Raw genomic sequence first — 23,586 nt, 5'->3', positions numbered from 1 at the left:
GGGATGGCATAACGTTCTAACTTCTCTCCCACAGGACAGATCTGGTTTGCAGCCAGCCTTGTGCTGGGTTGAATGATGGCTGTTTATGGCTTAGGTATTTTCCTTCCTTGTCCTGACTTAAGGTGGCGTTGGTGCCCCCTTGTGGAAGTAGTGAGTAGTGATGGCACTGCCTTAGCAGCACACTGTGGGAAACTTCACAGTGTTTATGTACAATGACTTACGTAAACACGTTATTGTACACCAGAATCCCCTTGAGTTTCATTTAAAAGGACTTAAGGCTCTCATTCCTGAATTAGATATTGTCGCTCCTTCAAAGCTGTTGGTTTTACTCTCGCCATTTAAAGTAATATAACTTGTATTTATATTATGCATTTATACACACACACGTATTTGAGTTAATAATGCAGTGAATTAAGTTTTAATAGCTTTGGGTATTAGTGATCCCTATTTACAAACACACACACATACAGACATACACTTACACAGCTGAATCTTCAAAGACCAAATAAAAGGAAGCTAACTAGAAGACCAAAGCTTCAGCCGCGGGTGGCATTTTGGAATCATCCTGAAATGAGAGTTGTGTTCACTCCTGATGCAAGTAAGATGGACCATTCCCAACATCTTGTGAAGAGCATTTTCCTTCAAAATTAGGAGTTCTAGGACAGACCTTATTTTTTTCTTTTTAAAGATTTATTATATTTTATGTTTTTTTAGAGACAGGGTCTCATTCTGTCACCCAGGCTGGAGTGCAGTGGTGCAATCAGAGCTCAACACAACCTCGAACCCCTGGGCTTAAGTGACCTTCCCACCTCAGCCTCCCAAGTAGTTGGAATTACATGTGTATGCCACATATCCAGCTGGCCAATATGTTTTTAATTTTTATTTTTTGTAGAGATGGGGTCTGGCTGTGTTTCCCAGGCTGGTCTCAGACTCCTATCCTCAAGTGATCCTCCCTCCTCAGCCTCCCAAAGTGCTGGAATTGCAAACATAAGCCACCACGCCTGGGCTTTATTTTACTTTTCATTGGCCCATAATAATTGTACACATATGGGCTACAGTGGTAACGCTTTGATACATGCATACAATGTGCAGTGTTTGAGGTTTCAGTAACCTCAAATGTTTCTCATTTCTCTGCGGTGAGAACATTCAAAATCTTCTCTTCTATTGTCTCCAGTATTGGCACCTTGCTCGATGCCTGATCCATAAACAAAGACACTGATTTCTTGTTTTTATTCTTCTTTAAGCAGTTATGGGGCCTTGTGATATCCAGAGATTCTGAAATAATGTTTGACATTTCTAAAATCTTTAGAAAGATGAAGCATTTACCCTTAATAACATACAGACTGAAGTGTTTATTTTTGACTGGGATTAAATTAAACCAAGAAGAGCAAAACAAAACAAAATTGCTGATCTTATACTGACCAGAAACCCTTACTACCAGCCACTTATTAGCAAAAAAAAAAAAAAAAAAAAAAGAAGAAGACCTTAATTATCAAATCTTATTTGGATAAGTGAGATTGTTTTCTAAAGCATGGGCTTGCAGGGAATTGATATAAAAGAATTTCTTGATGAAAAGTTTTGTAACCCCTGGCTAGGGATTTCTAAAGTCTTTCCTGTTTCTCTCGTAACTTCTTTTTAAATTTAATTTTTAGTGGGGAGTGGGGAAACTGGAAAGTACAAAAGGGTATTTTTAGAATAGTCTCTTTACAAGTCTTTAAAACTCCTTTGATTTTTCATTCTACCTGTTGACAGCTGCCATTCACCCTCAAGTTGGCCACCAGCCACCAGTCCTGAGGTTTTTTTCCTTGTTTGTGCTTTGGCTTCACAGATATGATTGACAGTCTGCTGTCCCCAGATCTTATTGATGGTGTGCTCACCAGACTGGTCCTCGTCAATGCAGTGTATTTCAAGGGTCTGTGGAAGTCACGGTTCCAACCTGAGAACACAAAGAAACGCACTTTCGTGGCAGCCGACGGGAAATCCTATCAAGTGCCGATGCTGGCCCAGCTCTCCGTGTTCCGGTGTGGTGAGTTCACGCTCCGTGAGGCCTGTTCTAGGAAGTGCTGGAGGCAGCAAGGCCCCTGAGTGCTTTAACTTGATTCAAGAGCAAATCTAACTTTTTGTCTTTTGAAAAAGTTGGGAACAGAGCAAGGTGCTGAGAGGCAGGATTTTTATAGAGCTCATGTAAATCTGTGTTATGTACAAAGGTTATTATGCATAGCATAATATGCATAACATGCAGATGTTATGTACAAAGGTATTAACGCATGACATGTGTAGGCTTTTCGGTTGAAAAAGATGAAAGGACAAGTCATGGAATAAGTATAAGTGAGCACATTAAACGCAGAAAGCACCAGCAACTCATGAGCAGTCTTACATTACCAAATGAAAAACTGGATTTCTTTTTTGCTTAGCAGATTGGTGAAAATTAGAAAGATTGGTAAAAATCCCTTGGTGGCTCTTGGTGGGGGAGGAAGGAGGACCCCTGGGTATGTTGGTGGTGGGATCTGTGGCCTGAGGACTTCCTCGGGGGTCCTGGCTCTTGCAGTCCCACTACAGGGAATTTATCCTCTGAACATAAGCGCATACTGACTAATAAATAGAAGCCAAGTACAAATACACAGTGGAACGTATGTGATCATGAGACTTAGATTTATTTAAGTGGAAAGATGATGCAATATATGGTTGATTGCAGAAAACGAGATATAGAACAGCAGATGTCAATCAATCTCGCTTATGTAAAATTCTTTCCTTATATTCACATGTCTATAGAGATAGGTCTCAGAGGATGTTCAGTAAAAATATTAATGGTAGGATTTCAGAAAAATTATTCCTGAATTTGAAAAAAAATTATTTGAGATAGGGTCTCACTGTGTTTCACACACACATGGATCACTGCAGCCTCGACCTCTTGGGCTCTAGCAGTCCTCCCACGCCAGACTCATGCAGCTGGGACCACAGGCACGTACCACCATGCCCAGATAATTTTTAAATTTTTTGTAGAAATGGGATCTTGCCATGTTGCCCAGGCTGGTCTTGAATACCTGGGCCTAAGTGATCCACCTGCCTTAGCCTCTCAAAGTGCTGAGATTACAGGCATGAGCCACCGTGCCAGGCTCAAATGAACTTCTGAAATCACTTTGGGATACGAGCAGGTGGCTGTGCTAGCGTTTCAATGAAGTGATTTTATTTTAGGTCAATCCTTTGTACACACTTCATAACCCATACAAAAATAAAGTCGAGGGGCCCTCATTTACGTATGTTTCTCTTACTGAAAAAAAAAATTAACAATAGTTCAATATTAACATGCAAGGATTCCATTAACATTCCTATGGAAGATTTAAAAATATTTGTTTTTACAGAAATGCAACATGCATTTCTCGAGTAGATAGGCTATTCCCGGAGAGTTACATGTCATGGTGGCTTTTCATTTAGAAGCTGATTTGCCTAGGAATCTACGTGTGTGTTTTATAGAAAATAATACACACATACATTCTTATTGTCAAAGATTTAAACCCTACAGAGCCCCCACAGTGTGTTGGTGTCTTCCCTCCACTTTCCCTGATTGATGCCTCTCTCCTTCACCCGCTGCCACCCTGCTCTGGGCCCCCTTGCCCTCTGGCTTCTTGCTGGGTTGGCTGGTGGGAGCCGGCAGAGGAGAAAGGGGTCAGGCCATTAACTTCCCAGGTTTCTCCTTACAGAGTCATGGGCCAGCTGCATTCCTCTACCAAAGGTTTCAGCTTCTGCCAGGGGATGTGCCCGAGAGTTCCATCTCTCCAAGTCACCACCCCTCTCTTCCTCCCTTCCAGCCCAAGGCTAGTCATGGTGCCATTTATCGTCCAGGGGACTGTCTATAACATTTCTCTGCATCCTATCCATGCTTTACACATGGTCCTTCATCAAATTCTGTGAAAATGGCCCAATTAGAGTCTCAGCTGTTGATTCTCCACCCTGACTGATCTGTACCTAATTCAGAACAGAAGAAGAAAGTCCCCTGCTCACTACTGTTCTCGTTTCCTCACAAGTAAACACGGTGAACGGCTTCTCACCCTTCTCACCCTCCATTCCACGCTGTCATCAGGTTTCACTGAGGAACTGGAATTGGACACAACTCTTCTGGGCCATGCAGCAGAGGCTGGGAGTGTCAGAAGTTCCCTGCTTTCTTGCTTTGTCCAAAATCCAGCTTACTATGATAAGACAGGGAAGGTTCGTCTTGATAGGGCTGTGAAGAAAGCACTGCAGTCTGTGGTGGCCCCAAGTGGCTGTTCACTTCCATGTGCACAGACCGTCTGTCGTTTTCTGTCTGTTTCCTCACTCTGATGTACAGGAACAACCCAGCCCTGGCTGCCGTGCCCAAATTCACAGGGCCAGGGTGCCACCAATCAGATGCTTCCTAGGCCTCAGCCACGCCTCACTCTTCTAAGTCACTTTGCCAAAACATTGTCATTCCGTTTATCTGCCTTCTTGACTGTTTTCCCCAAGATAGCACCAATAGCTCTGAGAACATTTGCTTGATAACAAAAGGAGAGTAAAAAATAGAAAGAGAAGAAGGAAACTGTTCTGATTTATGCCCCATAAAGTAGAAGCACTTCAAGGGTAGAAACTTTTCTATTAAGAAAAAAAAAGCTTTAAAATCATTTTTAGTAGAATTATATTTCCATGCTCATTGCAAAATCCTCAATATACCTCAATATACAATATATATGGCAGAAAGTAAACGTTCCCCTAAAATCCTATTTCCTAAGATAAAAATCCCTATTAAGTATCAAGTATATCATTTGAGAACCTTTCTAAGGATATGTAAAATATGTCTATGAAACTTTTTACATACATAGGATGGTACTGTAATTTCTATTCTGTAGTCCGCTTTATTCATTAGACAGTGGCAACTTTTAGTGCCAGTTCATAAGGATTTACTTGATCCTTTTATCAGCTACCTAATATTCCATGATACAAATGTGTCATGATATCCTGTGGAAGGCCATCTGCTTTTTTCCTATACTAATACTGCAGTGAGTATTCTGGTACATAAATCTTTCAATACTTGCATCAGTATTTCTAAAGGTAATTTCCTGGGATAGGAAACTCCAAGTCATAGTTGTTACAAATTTTTTATGGTTATAAATTTAGACATTTGAGACTATATTTTGGGGGGAAAAAAACACAAAGAATAACAAATTTCTATTTCCAGCTTCTTTTCTCCTGAGTTTCCAACTCATACCTGTCTGTTCACGTCACATCTTAACTTGGTCGCCTACGAAGTTCTAGCTGCATGGATGAAACTCATTTACGCCAGCCGCTGTGGCACACACCTGTAATCCCAGCACTTTGGGAAGCTGAGGCAGGAGGATCGCTTGAACCCAGGAGTTCAAGATGAGCTTCAGATCATAGCAGGGCCCTGTCTCTACAAAAAAAGTTTTTATAATTAGGCAGGCATGGTGGTGCTCACCTGTGGTCCCAGCTGTTCAAGAGTCTGAGATGGGAGCATCACTTGAGCCCAGGATGTTGAGGCTGCAGTGAGCCCTGATCACATCACTGCTTTCCAGCCTGGGGAACAGAGCAATACCCTGTCTCAGTAAATATATGTATTGGCTTTGCCCATTTAGTTCTCAACCCATAATTCCTTAGCAGCAAATGGCACCAATACTCACCCAGTTGCTTAAGCCACCCCTCCCTCCGCAGCTACTCTCCCCAGATTCCCTTTGGATGCCAGCCTAAGACGCAGAATCCACATGGTGGAGCATTTTGCTGTTGTTTTTCCAAAATATCCATTTCAATTTCTACAAAAGTACAGTCTAAAAAGTTTCTTAAGTTCTCAGGAAATTGTATTTACTTGTAGTAGAAGGTAATTCGAGGGACTTTCATCTATAAAGCTTTTCTAGTATTAAATATTTAAGATTTTACCCTCTTTGATTTTACAGGCTGAGTTCTTAGCATTTCAGTGAGCCTAGTTACGTCTTCCCTAGTAGCACTTAAAGTGGAAATCAGATTACTTCAGGGGCTTTCTGGAAAAACTGGGTCACCCAAAAGCACCACTTAGAGAAAATTCTAAATTCCTCCACATTTTCAGTATTTGATTCTTTGCTTATTATCCCCCATTAGAAGTTTCGTTGACCACCATTTATCTAAGAGAAAATCCTTATTTTCTCTTTTTCATCTTCGCTCCTTTTCAGAATGAATCAACCTATTATACTTAGGTTTTTATACACTGCAGAAATGATCCTTGGTGAAGAATACTCAGTCTGCCTTCCGGAGGTTAAAGAGTAGAGAACCTTGGGTAGGGCATTTTAAAGGGAAAAAGCTCTGGGACAATGAGAGGCTCCATGCTCTGACACAAGGGTCCCAAATCCTCTTCCTTACTTGATTGATTCTGCTCAGGAGTTGTGCTCCAGTGCAGCAGGTGTGGTTTACCCTGGGTGGGCCGATTTTGTGTTTAGACTGTGAGCAGGGATCTCACATGCAAGAAGTGAGGTATTTTACAGAGCTTCTTACATCAATAGATGGCAGTTTTTGCTATGGGCCAGCTTGTGCTGAGCACGTTGTATGTTGTCTCATTGAATTTCCCCAGCTCTGTAAAGCAGGTGCTGTCAGTATAACTTTTTACAGATAAAGAAACTAAGACTTGGAGTCAAGGGACTTGCCTAAATCTCAGAGCTAGTGTGCTACAGGTGCAGGATTTGAATACAGGTCCTATAACCCCAGATCTCCTGTCCTTGGCCTTGGCATGTGTCCTCTAGAAAAGGATGCAGTACTTGAGTGACCAGGTGGAAACACAGAAAAGGTGTTATTTTATCTCCCAAATAAAGGTAAGCATGGGTATGTCCAATACCTCCTGGCTACCATTGGTCATCAGCTCCTGTGGTCAGAAGCAGAAGGAGTCAGGGGAATCAGTCATCAAGCAGAGGTGACTGGATGCAGAATGGTTCATGGTTATTAATATTACCCATCAGCTAATAATGGATCCAGTCAAGAATGGATTAACTGGTGAACCTAGATGCTATCTGCCCTCCCTCATCGAACACATTCCAGCTCATAACTTTCCATTATTCCTTACTTCGATCCTTCTTAACAGAATAGTAAACATTTCTAGACTCAGTAAACACCTCCAAGCCTTATTTCATGCCCTGGAGCAATCGCTTATTAATCACTTCTCAGACTTCGCAGTTTCTGAAAATTGGTTCTACCAGAGTAGGGACTGATGTTTTCTTCAAGGATTAAAGAGTTCATTAGGAAGTGATTTTTTTCTCACTTTCCCATTGATTTTTCAGTTTCTTCTGAGACCATTTTGTTATTCAGGCTAAGAGTAAAGATGAAGAATCCTCTCTTTCATTCTTAGGTTGCCCCAAGACTGAAGCTAGGCTTGGGTGAGAGTTCAACGCCACATGGGAGCTAAAGCGGGCAGCCCCTGGGTTACTGAACAGCCCTGCAGGCAAACGCAGTGTGCTGGGACCAGGGGAGCCCCGTACCTCTGTCAGTTATCTGTGCTGTTTCTTCCTTAGGGAAAAACTGTAGCGTCATCCTGTAGTGCCATATGTTCTAATAACCTCACTATTTTTATCATATTTCATAGCAAAAATTGTTCAAGTTCACTCTCATTCCTCCCTTGCTGTTTTTCTCTTCATCTCTCCCTCTGTCCATCCCTCCCAACCCCCTTCTATGGAGAACTGGCATATTGAAGTTCTCTGTCTCAAAGGCAGTGATTGGCACATGCCATCTCCAAGGAAAAGGTCAGTGAAAATCATGCAGGAAACTTGCTTGCTCTCTGCTTGCTTGCTAAACTCCCTAGAATGTGGGATCTGTTTTGTCTATAGAGCATCTTGTAGGTAGACTGTCCTCCAAATAACATTTGAGAAATGCTGGCTTAAATTATTCTTGGGTTGTCATTAGTAAGCAAAAATACCATGAAATATCTAAAACCCCAGTGGTAGTTACTGGAGTGGGTGAAGAGTGAATAGGGCAGGGTGGTGGAGTAGGAGGAAGACGGTCCTTGGCATTAGATTCTCCTGGCTCCCCAGCACTTAGCCGTGAATTCTTTGGCAGTTTACTTCGTTTCTCTAAAGGTGGCTTCCTCTATTGCAAAATAGCACTGCTTATGCCTGCTCTGTGAGGTGCTGTAGATTCCCAGTCGCGGAAGGGTTGGGATGAGCCTGGCACAGAGTGGCCCTGTGGACGCTGTGTATTCCTCCCTCTCTTCACATGCACATGTAGGCTTATCCAAAACGAGGACTATAGGTAATAAAATTGCAGCGTGTTGGGATTCCTGCTCAATGAGTAAATTTTAGCTGCTTTTGTCCCCAAAACAGCAAAACGGGTAATGATGTGAGATAATGGATATGTCAGTTTGCTTTACCATGGTGCTCATTTCACTTATCTATATGTATCCCATAATGTCATACTATGTACCATAAAATACACAGCACAGTTTAGTTTAAAAAACGAAACTAAATTAAAACAATAAGGAATGATTCTAAGGCAGCTTGAATTTATTCTTTTATTCATGTAAGGATCAACTTCTTGCAAAGCACTGAATTTTAAGTGCTTTATGATTTAGTTAAATTCTTCTCAACAGAATTAAAGTGATTTTAGTGATGCCCGAAGGCATTCTGTCTAGGCTGAAGAAAGGAGAATTCTGCACCAGGGAAGGAAGAAATAACTGTCCTTATCTTTGTCCTTCTAAGGAAGCTATTTGTGGAAAAGGGAAGTTCTCCATCTGAGTTGCTCTCTGAAGCTGCCCCGGTGACCAGCAAGTACTCAGGCCACTTCTAGAAGCTAGCAAGGATACACTGAACCTGCTTCTGATTTCTTTAGGGTCGACAAGCGCCCCCAATGATTTATGGTACAACTTCATTGAACTGCCCTACCATGGGGAAAGCATCAGCATGCTGATTGCACTGCCGACCGAGAACTCCACTCCACTGTCAGCCATCATCCCACACATCAGCACCAAGACCATAGACAGCTGGATGAGCATCATGGTGCCCAAGAGGGTGCAGGTGATCCTGCCCAAGTGAGTGGCTCCTTCCCCTCAAAGAGAACAATGGCATTGTTCAACCAGCAGCTATGGTGTAGGACGCCAGACAACTGAGGGGAAAATATGGCCTGTTCTGTTTTGCAGAAATTTCATGGTGGGATTACAAGGCCATGCTTTTCTAAAAGCTTTGATTTAATGCCTATGCTTCTTGTATGGTAAGATATGGATCATAAGAAAGGAGAGAGGGCAACCTTGGTCTCTGAACCTCCTCATGAGCACACGCTCGTTGGAGTACCGCAGGGGCTTTTTCACATATCTTATTGTATTTAAAGACTGAAAAACACACGTGTGTCAGCTTAGAGTAAGGATCAAAGTACAGCGAACTTTCATAAAGCTCCATGTGTTTTCATAAGAAGTTTCATTTTAGTTATTTATGTATTTAGCTAGAGGTTCATGAAGACCAAGGCAGCCAGGTTTTCTATTATACCCTAAAAGTAAAACAAAGATGGAATTTGAGCTGCTCTGACTTGAAGCCATGGGAAAAGTAATCCCAAATCCTGTATGAATCTTCAGTTTCTAACAGGTCAGAGAATGCTTTGTCCAGAACTGTGAAGAAGGAATGAATGTTTTTCCCTTTCTATGAACTTCTCGACATTGCTGCCTTCCTACCATCCAGAGCTTTTAACAGCCCAGGTCTTGGTGGCAGTGGAGAGAGAGTTCTAATAGCTTTTGATTCTTTGGTCAGCAAGTTAAGTAATCAGAGTAAGACATTCACAAACAAGTATTAGTAGTCCTCCCAAGAATTTTTTTTTTTTTTTTTTTGGTAAAACAAGCCTTCAAGTAGGCAATGCTTGATATAAATAAATAAGATGGTGGCACTGTAGGCCTTCATGGGTGAAGAACAGGTTCTTTACCATTATAGCCCATCTGTGGTGAGAATCTGCTCACCTCTCCTTGGTGTTCTTCCACAGGATGACATCAAATCTGATAAAACATCCTCTGATGATAGGTTTAATAGCTATATTTGCATAAATATAGAGCCCCAAGGCCAGGTAGGCCACAAATATTCCTATATTATACCCAAATATAATACCACATCACCTATGCCTAATCTTGGCTCCTGTTTGAATAGTAAAATGCTTTCAGAATCCCAAAAGGGGCCAGGCAGAGTGGCTCATACCTGTAATCTCAACACTTTGGGAGGCTGAGGTGGGCGGATCACTTGAGGTCAGGAGTTTGAGACTAGCCTGGCCAACATGAAGAAACCCTGTCTCTACTAAAAATACAAAAAAAATTAGCCAGGTGTGGTGGTGGGTGCTGTAATCCCAGCTACTTGGGAGGCTGAGGCAGGAAGATTGCTTGAACCCAGGAGGCAGAGGTTGCAGTGAGCCAAGATCGCACCATTGCCTTCCAGCCTCAGCAACAGAGCAAGATTGTCTCAAAAAAAAAAAAAAAAAAAATCCCAAAACGAACTATCAGGAATGTTTTTCCTCTCTTTTGACCATCTCCAGTCCCACTTAGGATGGCAGGTCTTAGAGCAGCCAAGACTGATATGGAGAACTTCAGTTGGATATGGGAAAAAATGATAGATATTCCAGAGTACTAGGAACTTGCTAACACTCAGTCTCCACGTCAGTGTGAATGCAAGTGCTTTTGTAGATCTTCCTAAGTATTGGCACAGGGAGCCCATTACACCTAAGGGTGGGAGCGCCCATACTTGCTGTTAGTATGTATGGCTCATTTTGCCAACTGTTTGAGAGATGTGTTGTCCTTTACTTATCTGCAATTTAAATTCGGAATTCAAATTTAAGAGGCAATTCAGATTGGTATTCAGATATTACTTTAAAAGATTCAGTTTGTAAACATGTACTGACTCTATCATGTTGGAGCATTTAGAGCCTCATGATGTTTTTCTCATTTCTGCTTTCATGCTAGGTTCACAGCTGTAGCACAAACAGATTTGAAGGAGCCGCTGAAAGTTCTTGGCATTACCGACATGTTTGATTCATCAAAGGCAAATTTTGCAAAAATAACAAGTATGTTCAATTTAAAATGTATTTGTATACTTGAAGAAAGCGTTACAAAGTGCGACTGATTTGTTCAGAGAGCAAGGGTCAGGATTAGGAATGTGTTGCCCTAAAACTATATGAGGTTTCATCTGATGTATTGCCAAATGGGCTATTGCCTTTAGTTTACTTACTGACCTTCATTTATTTATTTATTTTTCTTTTATCTCTTTATTTCAATAGCTTTTGGGGTACAAGTGGTTTTTGGTTACATGGATCAATTACACAGTGGTGAAGTCTGAGATATTAGTGCACCCCTCCCCCGAGTAGTACCCAATATGTATTAATAGATTTTGAGTCCCTCACCAACCCCACCCTCCTCCTTCTGAGTCTCCGTAGTCCATTATGCCACTCTCTATGCCTTTGTATACCCATAGCTTAGCTCCCACTTATGAGTGAGAACATACAGTATTTGGTTTTCCATTCTTGAGTTACTTCATTTAGAATAATGGCCTCCAGCTCCATCCAAGTTGCTGCAAAAGACATTATTTCATTCCTTTTTCTGGCTGTCTAATAGTCCACGGTATATTTATACCTCATTTAGTCATTGCTGTTGACCTTCATTTAAATCAGCATCCCCACATTTTGCATACTGTACATTTCATGTGAAGCCCGTGACTACATAAAGAAGCATTTCATTGTATTGCTTTGATAAATATTGGCTCTTACTTAGGTATTCTTGCTCTGTTTTCAAATGCCAACTTTTTCCTTTTGTTTGAAAAAAATCAAGACTGTAGGCATGCACTACACCCAGATATGTATTTTGGCATTTCATGCTCATTAATCTGAAACAACACGGATTCAAATGAATCTGATTAAAACTTTTCTTTGCCAAAGCAATTAAAGCATACTTTTCAGTTGCCAGTAGTATATGTACCTTTTCCTAGAGTTACGTTTGAATGGCCAGTCCTTTGTTATTTAAATTTAGAACATAGCAATCTTTCCGAAGAAAAGTCATGCTTGAAAGTTATTTGCACTCTAATTGGCAAAGAACCTTGAGTGGTAACTAATAAGCTCATTACCAGCTTCAATTGCATATGAGTAAATACCTAGCACCTGTTCTGTGGACAAACATGACTCCCCTGGTGAACCTGCAGCTCTGTGGACACTCTGATAGCCACTAATCGCTCATGACTCAAACTCAGGTCTCCAGCCTGGCAGCGTTAGCCTCACTCAGGAGCTTGTTTGAAATGCACAATCCTTGAGTGTGGCCCAGACCCACTGAACCAGAATCCATTTTAACACAATCCCTCAGCCCAGCAAAGACTGAGAAGCACCATTTCCATCTGCACTTTCCCCTTCAAGGTTATTCATGGTAGCTGAAATACTACATAGGGGGTGTTCACAGGAAGAACCAGGTGCCCCAGATTCTCCTGGAAAGTCCTCTTTAACACTGCATGTGACTTGGGCCCTGGAAGTGTGCATCTCAGTCACGATTTGGGCATTTCAGAGCTGATAGTTCAAAAGCAGATGACACAAAAAGCACGTTTTCTCTTTGCATCCAGACCTATGTCCCATCCAGATTAATGTCAACTTTAGTTTGCATTCTCTGTGAAAGCTACACCCAGAGGGTGTTGCTGCAGTCGTCAGAATTTGCTGTGAAGTAAAGTGAGTTCACCAGAAGGTCCCTGAGGCACAACTGCATTTACACATCAGGCCTTCCAGGAAAATCTAAAGTATTTTCTTATTCTACACTCTTCTCTCACTAACAGGCCCATGTGATGGGTGGCTGTTGTGAAGAGCCAGCACTTCTCTGCCACTAACTAGCCATATGATTGCAGGGAAGATTACTTAACATTCTAGGCCTCAGTTTCCCCATCTGTAAGTGCTGTCTGAAATCCTTTCTGCATCTGCATTCTGTAACTGAAAAATAATCTCGTCGCCTTGCTGCTTCCAGAAAACTGGTCTTCCTTTTTAAAGCTCTGCTCTTTTCATTTTTTAAATAAAATTCTAGTGATCAGAATTGAATTGATAGAGACACTAAATCATTTGAGCGCCTGGGTTCCTGTCCAGAAGTAAGTATCACAGATCACTTAGCAGGGACTGAAATTCACAAGTGACGGCTGTCTGCAGCCTTCAACCACCAGGACCGTCAGAGGTCATGTCTTTTGACACTTTTTAAAAATTGGGATTTGCCATGGCTTTGAGCTTTGAGGTTACTTCCCCAACCAACCAATGGCCTGCCTATCAAACAAACGCTGATACTGTTTTATTTTCTGGAAACAGGGTCAGAAAACCTCCATGTTTCTCAAATTTTGCAAAAAGCAAAAATTGAAGTCAGTGAAGATGGAACCAAAGCTTCAGCAGCAACAAGTAAGCACTGGGTCACATGGCAGGGCTTCCTCCAGCAAGGAAGCAAACACACTCCTGTATGGTCATCGGTTCAGAAAATAAGTAATGCGCCCTCTTTCCGGCCAGGCGCTGTGTATGGGTTGACCCTTGGGAGACAGCAGTGAGTACAGACAGACTGAGGACCTGTAACCACAAAGCGTAGAATCTGTTTCATTAAAGCAAAGCGTTTCAGTGACAGAAATTCCTCTAGGACAGGAGTCAGCAAATTTCTATAAAGAGCCAGGCAGTATGTATTTCAGCTTTGTGTATCATACCATCTCCATCACAGCTTCTTAGCTCTGCCACTGTAGCATGAAAACAGCCATTAACAATACAAGTAAGCAGATGTGGCTGTGTTTCAATAAAACTTTATTGATAAAAACAGGATCTGGCCTCGTAGACCTACCTTAAGGACAGTAGTTTGCTGACCCCTGCTCAGGAGGATAAAACATGTTCTGGCTTCTTACTGGCCAGAAGAGACCAATCTTCAGATTTAAACATAAAATAAACAAGAAGTACTTACAGGAAAATAGGCAATCCAGGAAACTGAAGAATGCGCCAGCATCTGTTGAATTGCGGCAGGATTGCTGTACAGCCTTCCCTGATAATTAGAATGTCCACATCTGCTTTCTCCTCAGTGGTTTATATAATGAAGGAGATAACAGAACAATTGTAAGTGGGGTTTTTCACCCCTCATTACCCGTAGGAAATTAAATGAATAGATTTGGCCAACTCTATGAGCCCATAAAGTGAAAATCTTCGCTATTCTTGTAGCTGGGTCAAATATCTCTGGTCATTGAAACATATCTTTTATATTCACAATAGATGTGTTACTGCTTTTCTTGAATAAACATTTTAAAAATTCTTTTAAAGTAGCATTTAAAACAAAGAAGCTGGAATAAAAAGTGGGTTGGAAATTTTAAGATGCTCTTTGTTTTTTCTAGGTAATTTTAAGTAACATCTAAAAGTTATTGATCAAATTTGCCAAGGAGTATAACTATCAGGACCAGCTACATAGGTGTGGGGTCCGGTGCAATATGAAAATATGGAGTCCTGTGTTCAGAATGTATTAAGAATTTCAAGATACTAAGAGCAGAGTATTAAATCCAGTGCAAAGCCCTGTGTAACTGCGCAGGTCCTCCTGTCAGTCTGCCTGGGCTGCTATGACAAAATATCATCGACTAGGTAGTTTAAACAACCGAACTCGCACTTCAAGATCAAGGTGTTGGTGCTGGCAGGTTTGGTTTCTCCTGAGATCTCTGGATCTCCAGAGGTCGCCTTCTCCCCGTATCCTCACATGGTCTTTTCTCTATGTGACACATCCCTGGTATCTCTCCCCCTTCAAATAAGGACAACAGTCCTGTGAGAGTAGCTGTACCTAACCTTCCTTACCTCCTCAAAGGCATTATCTCCAAATACAGTCACACCAGGGGTTTGGGGCTTCAGCATATGAATTTTGGGGGAGACACAGTTCAATCCATAATACCTGCTATTTAATATTTGTTTTTAATAACCCTGGGTAAAAGGGCTTGCCCCAGCATAACTGCAGATGTTTCCTGTGTAACATCAAGCCCAAGAGTTCAATACTTAATGGGGTTTGAGAAAGAGGACTGAGCCATTGCAACAGGCATGTGGTAGTAATGCCCCATGCCTATCCTCCTTTGAGGCCCTGGCTCAGGCTTTTTAAATGGAAGGAAGCTTGGCAGATGAGGAATGGCCAAGACTCATGAGCCTAAAGAAGTTTGCTTTCCAAGTCAGATGTCTACACCTGGTAAGCTGAACAGCAATAAAAGGTAGTAGGTCCTGGATGAGTGATCTACGTTCCTGTGCAAAGGAAACCTAAATCGTGTGCTGAAGGAGAAGGCACAGACACAAAAGCTAAGAATTGGGCTGGGCCTTGATACACAGTAATGATTAAGGGAAGCTAAACAGGACCAGGGATGGGTGTGATGACTCATGCCTATAATCCCAGCACTTTGGGAGGCTGAGGTGGGTGGATCACTTGAGGTCAGGAATTTCAGACCAGCCTGATCAACATGGTAAAACCTTGTTTCTACTAAAAATACAAAAATTAGTCAGGTATGGTGGTACACACTGTGGCATGCACCTATAATCCAAGCTACTCAGGAGGCTAAGGGAGGAGAATTGATTGAACCCGGGAGGCGGAGGTTGCGTGAGCCAAGATCATGCCATTGCACCCCAGCCTGGGTGACAGAGCAAGACTCATCTCAAAAAAAAAAAAAAAAATTAGCCAGGCATGGTGGTGTGCACCTGTAATCCCAGCTGCTCGGGAGGCTGAGGCAGGAGAATCACTTGAACCCAGAAGGTAGAGGTTGCAGTGAGCCAAGATTGCGCCACTGCACTCCAGCCTGACCAACAGAGAAAAAAAAAGAAGAAGAAAAAGGACCGGGGGCTTTATCAGCAAAGCAGATGGTGTGAATAAAAAATAGCTAATAATAACAATGAATATTCATTAGGTGTGTTTAGTGGCAAACACTGTTCTAAGAGCTATAATATGTCTTATGTCATTTAATCCACATCAAAACTCTATGAGGAATAAATACACTTATCAGAAATGGTGCTTGTGTAGAAGAGATAAGACAGAAATGTAAAGGGCCTGGCCCAAGGTAGGCTTAGTAAATGGTAACTGTTGAGCCTGTTGTAACATGGCCAGCCTACAGGACAAGCATGAAGTGTGTCTTCGGACACCAGCATCTGAGGGTCCGTGAAGGTAGCCAACTTGCTGGCCTCATGCTGGTGCACATCACATTTTCCTTTTCTTCCCATAGCTGCAATTCTAATTGCAAGATCATCGCCTCCCTGGTTTATAGTAGACAGACCTTTTCTGTTTTTCATCCGACATAATCCTACAGGTAAGTGACTACCCTCCCCTATCATTCCCTCCTTGTTAGAATTTCAGAAGGTATATTGCACTCTTTGTATTATCCAACAGTGGTGCCCATAATCCATTTCCCTAATGTCAATAGTTGCAAACACTTTGACTGATATAACCACCCATGTTAGAGAGATGGGAAAATAAAAGCTGTGTTTACAGAGTGTGATGGAATCTTTTACACACTGACAGGATTTTAGGTTTTGCAGATTGTTGTTTTTAACATCCAGAGAGGCTCAGCATTCCTTTGGAACACTTTTGACATCTATTGATTTTTCCATGTTTATAAAAATGTGGTTGTTCAATTTTGCTAGAAGCCATATAACTTCTAGCAACTTTTGTGTATTAGTCTGTTCTCACCGCTATGAAGAAATACCCTAGACTGGGTAATTTATAAAGAAAAGAGGTTTAACTGACTCACAGTTCCACATGACTGGGGAAGCCTCAGGAAACTTACAATTATGGCAGAAGGCACCACTTCACAGGGCAGCAGGAGAGAAAATGAGAGCTGAGCAAATCGGGAAACCCCTTGTAAAACCATCAGATCTTGTGAGATCTCACTATCACAAGAACAGTATGGGGGAAACTGCTCCCATGATTCAGATATCTCCACCTGGTTGTGCCCTTGATACATGGGGATTATTAGAATTCATGGCAAGATTTTGGTGGGGACACAGAGCCAAACCGTATCACTTTGTAAGCCCACTCTATTGCTATACCTTGGGAATTGTTAATTCAGTAGATTTTTGCCCTATGAGTCATGGTTCAAACTTGGCTCTGGCCTTAAGCCTCATCTTTAAAATGAGAACAACACTAGTTCTGATTGCTTACTACGATTAAGAAGTATAAGTTTGTCTTTGTGGAGCAGTTGGCTTCTTGCTGGTGCAAGAGTAGGCACTAATATATTTTAGCTTTTACTACTTTATTTAATCAGTAATATAAGATAGTTCCTTATCCTCTTACCTCATTGCATCTGTGATATTCTAACTGATGTGCTCCAGAACTGAGCCGTCCAGTAAGGGAGCTTCTGGCCACATGTTGCTATTTAAAGTTAACTTTAAAAATTTAATTTCTGGCCCGGCGTAGTGGCTCATGCCTGTAATCCCAGCACTTTGGGAGACCGAGGTGGGTAGATCCCTTGAGGTCAGAGTTTGAAATGAGCCTGGCCAATGTGGTGATACCCCATCTCTGTTAAAAATACAAAAAATTAGCTGGACATGGTGGTTAGGTGCCTGTAATCTCAGCTGCTTGGGAAACTGAGGCAGGAGAATTGCTTGAACTTGGGAGGCAGAAATTGTGGCAAGCCGAGATTGCGCCGTTGCACTCCAGCCTGGGCAACAAAGCGAGACTCTGTCTCAAGAAATAAAAAATAAAAGTTCAATTTCTTTTTTTTTTTTTTAATTTTTTATTGCATTTTAGGTTTTGGGGTACATGAGCAGAGCATGCAAGACAGTTGCGTAGGTACACACATGGCAGTGTGTTTTGCTTCCTTTCTCCCCTTCACCTACAAAAGTTCAATTTCTTAGTCACACTAGCCACAGTTTAAGCATTCTCTGGCCACATGTGACTAGTGGCTACCGTGCTGGACAACAAAGATATGGATCATCTCTACCACTACAGAAGGTTCTGCTGGACAACACTACCGAGCAAGAGGTCAAACAGGATTCTTTCCCTTCCCTTAAACGTCATACCTGCCATCTTATTCTAAGAGTTATTAATTTAGAGTCATACATTATTTTCTTTTAATTCTATAGGTGCTGTGTTATTCATGGGGCAGATAAACAAACCCTGAAGAGTATGCAGAAGAAACCATGCAAAGCAAAGACTACTTTGCCACGAAGAAAGACTCCTTTCCTGCACCTTTCATAGTTCTGTTAAATATTTTTGTACGTCGCTTCTTTTTCAAAACTAGTTCTTAGGAACAGACTCGATGCAAGCATTTCTGTTCTGGGAGGTATGTGAGGGCAAATCAAGCAGGATGACTGGAGGACTATACTGAGGAATCAGTGGAAAGGCTTCCAAATGTCTAAAAGATTCTTTAAACTACTGAACTGTTACTAGGTTAACAACCCTCTTGAGTATTTGCTGTTTGTCCAGTTCAGGAATTTTTGTTTTGTTTCGTCTATATGTGTGGCTTTTTGGAAGAAATTTAATTAGTGCGACAGAAAAAAAATGTTTTATGGTAGCTTTTACTTTTTTATGAAAAAAATATGATTTGCCTTTTAAATTCTTTTCCCCCACCTCCATCCAGTCTTGATGGTAAGCATTATTTTGGGGGTAGAAACAGTGAAATCTCTAGGCTCTTTGTGTTTTTGTTGTTGTTGTTTTATGTAATGCATGTACTCACTAAAAGTTTTAAAAACTCCTGTCTTGCTAGACAAGGTTGCTGTTGTACAGTGTGCCTGCCACTACTGGTCTGTACTCCTTGGATTTGCATTTTTGTATTTTGTACAAAGTAAAAATAAAGTGTTATGAGTAGTAAAAATAAAGCCATTTCTTTGCTGTTTGAAAATACAATAGAAGAAACTGAGCATTTGAAATGTATTTCAGCCTCTTCTGGTAAATCTCTGTACTTATGTAAATATCAGGAAATTCAAAGCGAGAGACTTTTCATATCCTTTTTCTCTAGACCTGACAATCAAACACTTTTCTGCGCTTCAACACGTCTGTCCCAGTTTATAGATCACTTCAACGGAGTAACTATTACAGTAATCCTAGTTCTAATCTTAGCTACGTTCACTCGAGCAATGGCTAAGAATTCTCAGCAGAGATGCGGATTTGGCAGCAGGTGCAGAATGAAGTTGCTGGGCACCACGTATTTTGGAAATCTGAGGGAATAGTGACTGTTTTGTTTTGGTGATAGGCAGGAGTGTTTTTGAAATGACAGGTTTTTTTTTATTCTCAAGGTAACTTTCCAAGTTGAACTCAAGCATCATAATTCTTTTTTTCTTTTTTCTTTTTATAACAGGTCTTGCCATGTTGCCCAGGCTAGTGTTGAACTCCTGACCTCAAGCGATCCGCCTGCCTCAGCCTCCCAAAGTGCTGGGATTACAGGCGTGAGCCACTGCACCCAGCCTACAAACGTCATAATCCCAATGTTACCATTTGCCTGCTTTTTAAAAAACTAGTATCTTACAGATTTATGCAGTCTACCCTAAGTCAGATTTTAAGTTTAAAACATTTATCAAGACTTAAAAATGGTTTTTCTTTTTAGCCCTTGAGTTCTACGTGCCTTTAACCACACATTAAAACCTTACCTTTAGCACGCCGTCAGTTTGCCATTTGGAATTCTTACTGGTCAAGTGGGCTGAGCTTTGCTGTTCACAACTATGTATGTGTACTTTTTTCCTTCTCCTTTTTCCTTTTTGAGAGAGCCTCGCTCTGCTGCCCAGGCTGGAGTGCAGTGGTGTGATCTTGGCTAACTGCAACCTCTGCCTCCCAGTTTCAAGAGATTCTCTTGCCTCAGCCTCCAAAGTAGCTGGGACTACAGGCACGCACCACCATGCCTGGCTAATTTTTCTATTTTTTTTTAAGTAGAGACGTGGTTTCACCATGTTGGCCAGGCTGGTCTTGAACCTCTGACCTCAGTTGACCCACCCACCTCGGCCTCCCAAAGTGCTGGGATTACAGGCATGAGCCACCAGGCCTGGCCTGTATGTGTACTTTGGCTAACCAAGAAAAAAAGGAGAACAGGAAGGATTTTTCTCCTTATTAAAGAGCAAATGCCAAAAAAAAAAAAAAAAAAAAAACTATTTTGAAGGGCTATCTCAATCCATGTATATATATTCCAGCAAACATGCTAATAGTTATTAATGCCTTTTAGGGCCATTATTCACTAGGTTTTCCAGTATTCTACTCCTATGGAGTTATATTGTCTTGAATATGTTAAAATAGGAATAGTGTTATCGATAAAATGAGAATTAGCTACTCACTTCATTTATTCATTCAAATGCTATATTGGTCAGAGTTCTCCAAAGAAACAGAACTAATAGGATGCAGATAACGATATGAGAGTGCATTTATTATGGGAATCGGTTCACAAAATGATGGAGGCAGAGAAGTCCCATGATGCACCATCTGCAAGCTGGAGAACCAGGGGAGCGGTGGTATAACTCTTAGTCTAAGGGAAGAACACAGCATTCCAGCTCCAGAAGACAGAAAATTCGCCTTTCCTCTACCTTTTTGTTCTGTCCAATTGGATGGTGCCCACCCACATTGAGTGAGGGCAAATCTTTACTCAGTCCACTGGTGCAAATGCCAATCTTTTCCAAAAACACCCTTACAGACACACATCAAAGTAATGCTTTAGCAGCTGTCTGTATATCCCTTAATCCAATCAAGTTAATGATTAACCATACCAAGTGCCTATCAGGTACCAAGTGCTAGAGAGTACAGAGATAAATGTGTCCTTTTTCTAAATCGTTTCATCTTGGAAGGGAGAGACATAATCCTAGCTCAGCAAAATAGTGCGCTGTTGCCAAGTGTGTGCATGAGATGTGGAAACATGACAGTGAGTATGAGTCCAAGAGAGAAGACAAAAGTAGCCAGGCACAGTGGCTCACTCCTATAATCCTAACACTCTGGGAGGCTGAGACAAGAGGATCCCTTGAGGCCAGGAGTTCAAGACTAGCCTGGACAACATAGCAAGACCCTGTCTCCACAAAAATTAAAAATTAGGCAGACATGATGGTATGTGCCTGTGGTCTGAGCTACTTAGGAGGCTGAGGTGAGAGACTGCTTGAGCCCAGGAGGTTGAGGCTGTAGTGAACTGGGAATGCACCACTGTATTCCAGCCTGGGTGACAGAATGAGACTGAGTCTCTATTTAAAAAAGACAAAGTCCAGGCACGATGACTCACACCTATGATCTCAGCACTTTGGGAGGCCAAGGCAGGTGGATCACCTGAGGTCAGGAGTTCAAGACCAGCCTGGCCAACATGGTGAAACCCCGTCTCTACTAAAAATACAAAAAATTAGCCGGGCATCGTGGCAGGCGCCAGTAATCCCAGCTACTCAGGAGGCTGAGGCAAGAGAATCACTTGTACCCAGGAGGTGGAGCTTGCAGTGAGCCAAGATTGCACCATTGCACTCCAGCCTGGGCAACAAGATGAAACTTGGTCTGGAAAAAAAAAAAAAGTCATAAAAGTGTCTCAGGGCCAAAGATCCTGGAGCTTCTGACTCCTGCGGTGCTCATTCCAGAAAGGACCAGAGTTTGTCTTTCTTATGTTGCTGAAAACAGTGACCGGATTATGTGATAGAGAGAGGCTGCTCCCTGATAGTATATTTCTCATATTTTACAGGACATGTTAAATTTTGAAGTATCTGGTCCTGTTTCTGAGCACCTCTTTGATCATTAGATAGTAAAGTTTTAAACTTACAGTATACAGAATCTGGAAAAATCACCGTATCAAGGTTCCCAGACCTTGATTCCCATACTCTCTCTGTTTTCACTCTATCCTCCCAACTTCCCTATCAGTCCACACCCAGGTTCTGATTCTGACAGACTTTGGGGATCTGTTTAGAATCTCTGGACTAAGCGGGGAACTTCCTGTTAATTGATTTTTGTATAATTCAAGTTTTACTTTTTTTTTTTTTTTTTTTTTTTTTAGACAAAGTCTTGCTCCATCACCCAGGCTGGAGTGCAATGGCACAATCTCGGCTCACTGCAGCCTCCACCTCCTGGATTCAAGCGATTCTCCAGCTTCAGCCTCCCCTGTAGCTGGGAGTATAGGCACGAACTACCATGCCTGGCTAATTTTTATATTTTGAGTAGAGACAGGGTTTCACCATGTTGGCCAGACTGGTCTTGAACTCCTAACCTCAGGTGATCCTCCTGGCTCAGCCTCTCAAAGTGCTGGGATTACAGGCGTGAGCCACTGCACCTGGCCTACATTTTGATATCTTTAAGTCAATGGTCTGTAGGCCTTGTCTGTCTTCAAAATGATCCAATTTATGGAAACTCCTTTCCCTGGGGGAAACTGGAATAAATTTAGACTTGGAGACTGCCACAAAAATTACAGGTTTGTGACAGATCATATTTGCTGTGTAGACGTGGTTATATTTTAACTTTTTTGAAAAATTTAAAATTCCACTTCCATTCTGCCACCTGATTTTTTTTTTTTTTTGAGTTGGAGTCTTGCTCTGTTGCCAGGCTGGAGTGTAGTGGTGCGATCTCCGCTAACTGCAACCTCCACTTCCCAGGTTCAAGCAATTCTCCTGCCTCAGCCTCCCAAATAGCAGGGACTACAGGTATGAGCCACCACGCCCAGCTAATTTTTTTGTGTTTTTAGTAGAAATGGAGCTTCATATTGTTGGCCAGCATGATCTCCATCTCTTCACCTCGTGATCTGCCTGCTTTGGCCTCCCAAAGTGCTGGGATTACATGCGTGAGCCACCGCCCAGCCCTAATAATTTGTTTGTTAAGAGATGGGGTCTCATTATGTTGCCCAGGCTGGTCTCAAACCCTTGGGCCTCCTAAAGTATTGGGATTATAGGAGTGAGGCACTGTACCAGGCCCCTAATAATAATGTTATCTGCAAACATTAGCAATGCACTTGGTGTGATGAAGAACAGCGATTTCTCATTTTGCATCTTTCTCATTTAATCACACCATCACTCCATCGTCTCTCAGTTGCCCAGGCTGTAGTGCTGTGGTTTGATCATGGCTCACTGCAGCTTTGAACTCCTAGACTCAAGCAGTCCTCCTGCCTTAGCCTCCTGAATAGCTAGGACTTATAGGCACACACCACCATACCTGGCTAATTAAAAAAAAAAAATTTAAAGATGAGGGTCTTTGCTGTGTTGCCCAGGCTGCTCTCAAATTCCTGGCCTCAAGCTGTCCTCCAGCCTCAGTATATAGACTTGTTTGAGCAAATCATTTATCACATAGATTAGATGTCACACTGCATTTGAGCCAGAGTCAGGCTGCAGTTTTCCTAAAGTAACAAAATGACAGACCTTTGTTAAAATGAAACAAACCATCAGTGTAGTCACTCCTTTGACAGGTAATGAGATGGGTACTTTCAATTCTGCCTTGGGCACAGTGGAGGAAGAGAGCAGGCACTGCCCCAAATACATTGAAAGCTCAGCCTTACTGGCCTTTGACTCTGCCCTGAGGAGATATGACAGGAAATTTTGAAGCAAAAGAAAATCCCAATCATAACAGAGGTTTACAAAGAGGCCCAAGGGAGTGGCCTTTGTACCGGTAGCGCTGTTTTCTGAAAATAAAAAACTGAATAACACATGAGCTTCACATGAAGGGGGTCTAAGAAAGAACAGGAAGGCAGGCATTTCCCCTGAGCCAGCAGAGCAGCAATTGCCCACTTC

At 41.9% G+C, this 23,586-nt stretch overlaps 1 protein-coding gene and 1 long non-coding RNA gene across 4 annotated transcripts in view; one reads left to right on the top strand and one right to left on the bottom strand.

The window, feature by feature from the left end:
• Nucleotides 1-18,750, top strand: part of SERPINE2 (serpin family E member 2) — a 66,042-nt gene extending 47,292 nt beyond the window's left edge. For all 3 annotated transcript variants that reach the window (XM_035306591.3, XM_008999575.5, XM_035306589.3), the window contains exons 4-9: nt 1,829-2,026; nt 8,809-9,007; nt 10,907-11,007; nt 13,264-13,350; nt 16,158-16,241; nt 18,016-18,750. In XM_035306591.3, coding sequence (XP_035162482.1) covers nt 1,829-2,026; nt 8,809-9,007; nt 10,907-11,007; nt 13,264-13,350; nt 16,158-16,241; nt 18,016-18,053 — 707 coding nt within the window. In that variant the 3' untranslated portion in view covers nt 18,054-18,750. The remainder of the gene's footprint in view (nt 1-1,828; nt 2,027-8,808; nt 9,008-10,906; nt 11,008-13,263; nt 13,351-16,157; nt 16,242-18,015) is intronic.
• Nucleotides 11,181-15,618, bottom strand: LOC144576719 (uncharacterized). The gene is made up of 2 exons (XR_013519126.1): nt 13,892-15,618; nt 11,181-13,512 (listed from the first exon to the last, which is right to left on the bottom strand). It is a non-coding gene; the product is annotated as an uncharacterized LOC144576719 (long non-coding RNA).
• Nucleotides 18,751-23,586: the final 4,836 nt, after the last annotated feature.

Source organism: Callithrix jacchus, chromosome 6 (assembly GCF_049354715.1).
Source record: "Callithrix jacchus isolate 240 chromosome 6, calJac240_pri, whole genome shotgun sequence".
Classification (NCBI taxonomy): Eukaryota; Metazoa; Chordata; class Mammalia; order Primates; family Cebidae; genus Callithrix; species Callithrix jacchus.
The sequence above is the reverse complement of the archived record's forward strand: the minus strand, read 5'-3'. Positions and strand labels throughout refer to the sequence as shown.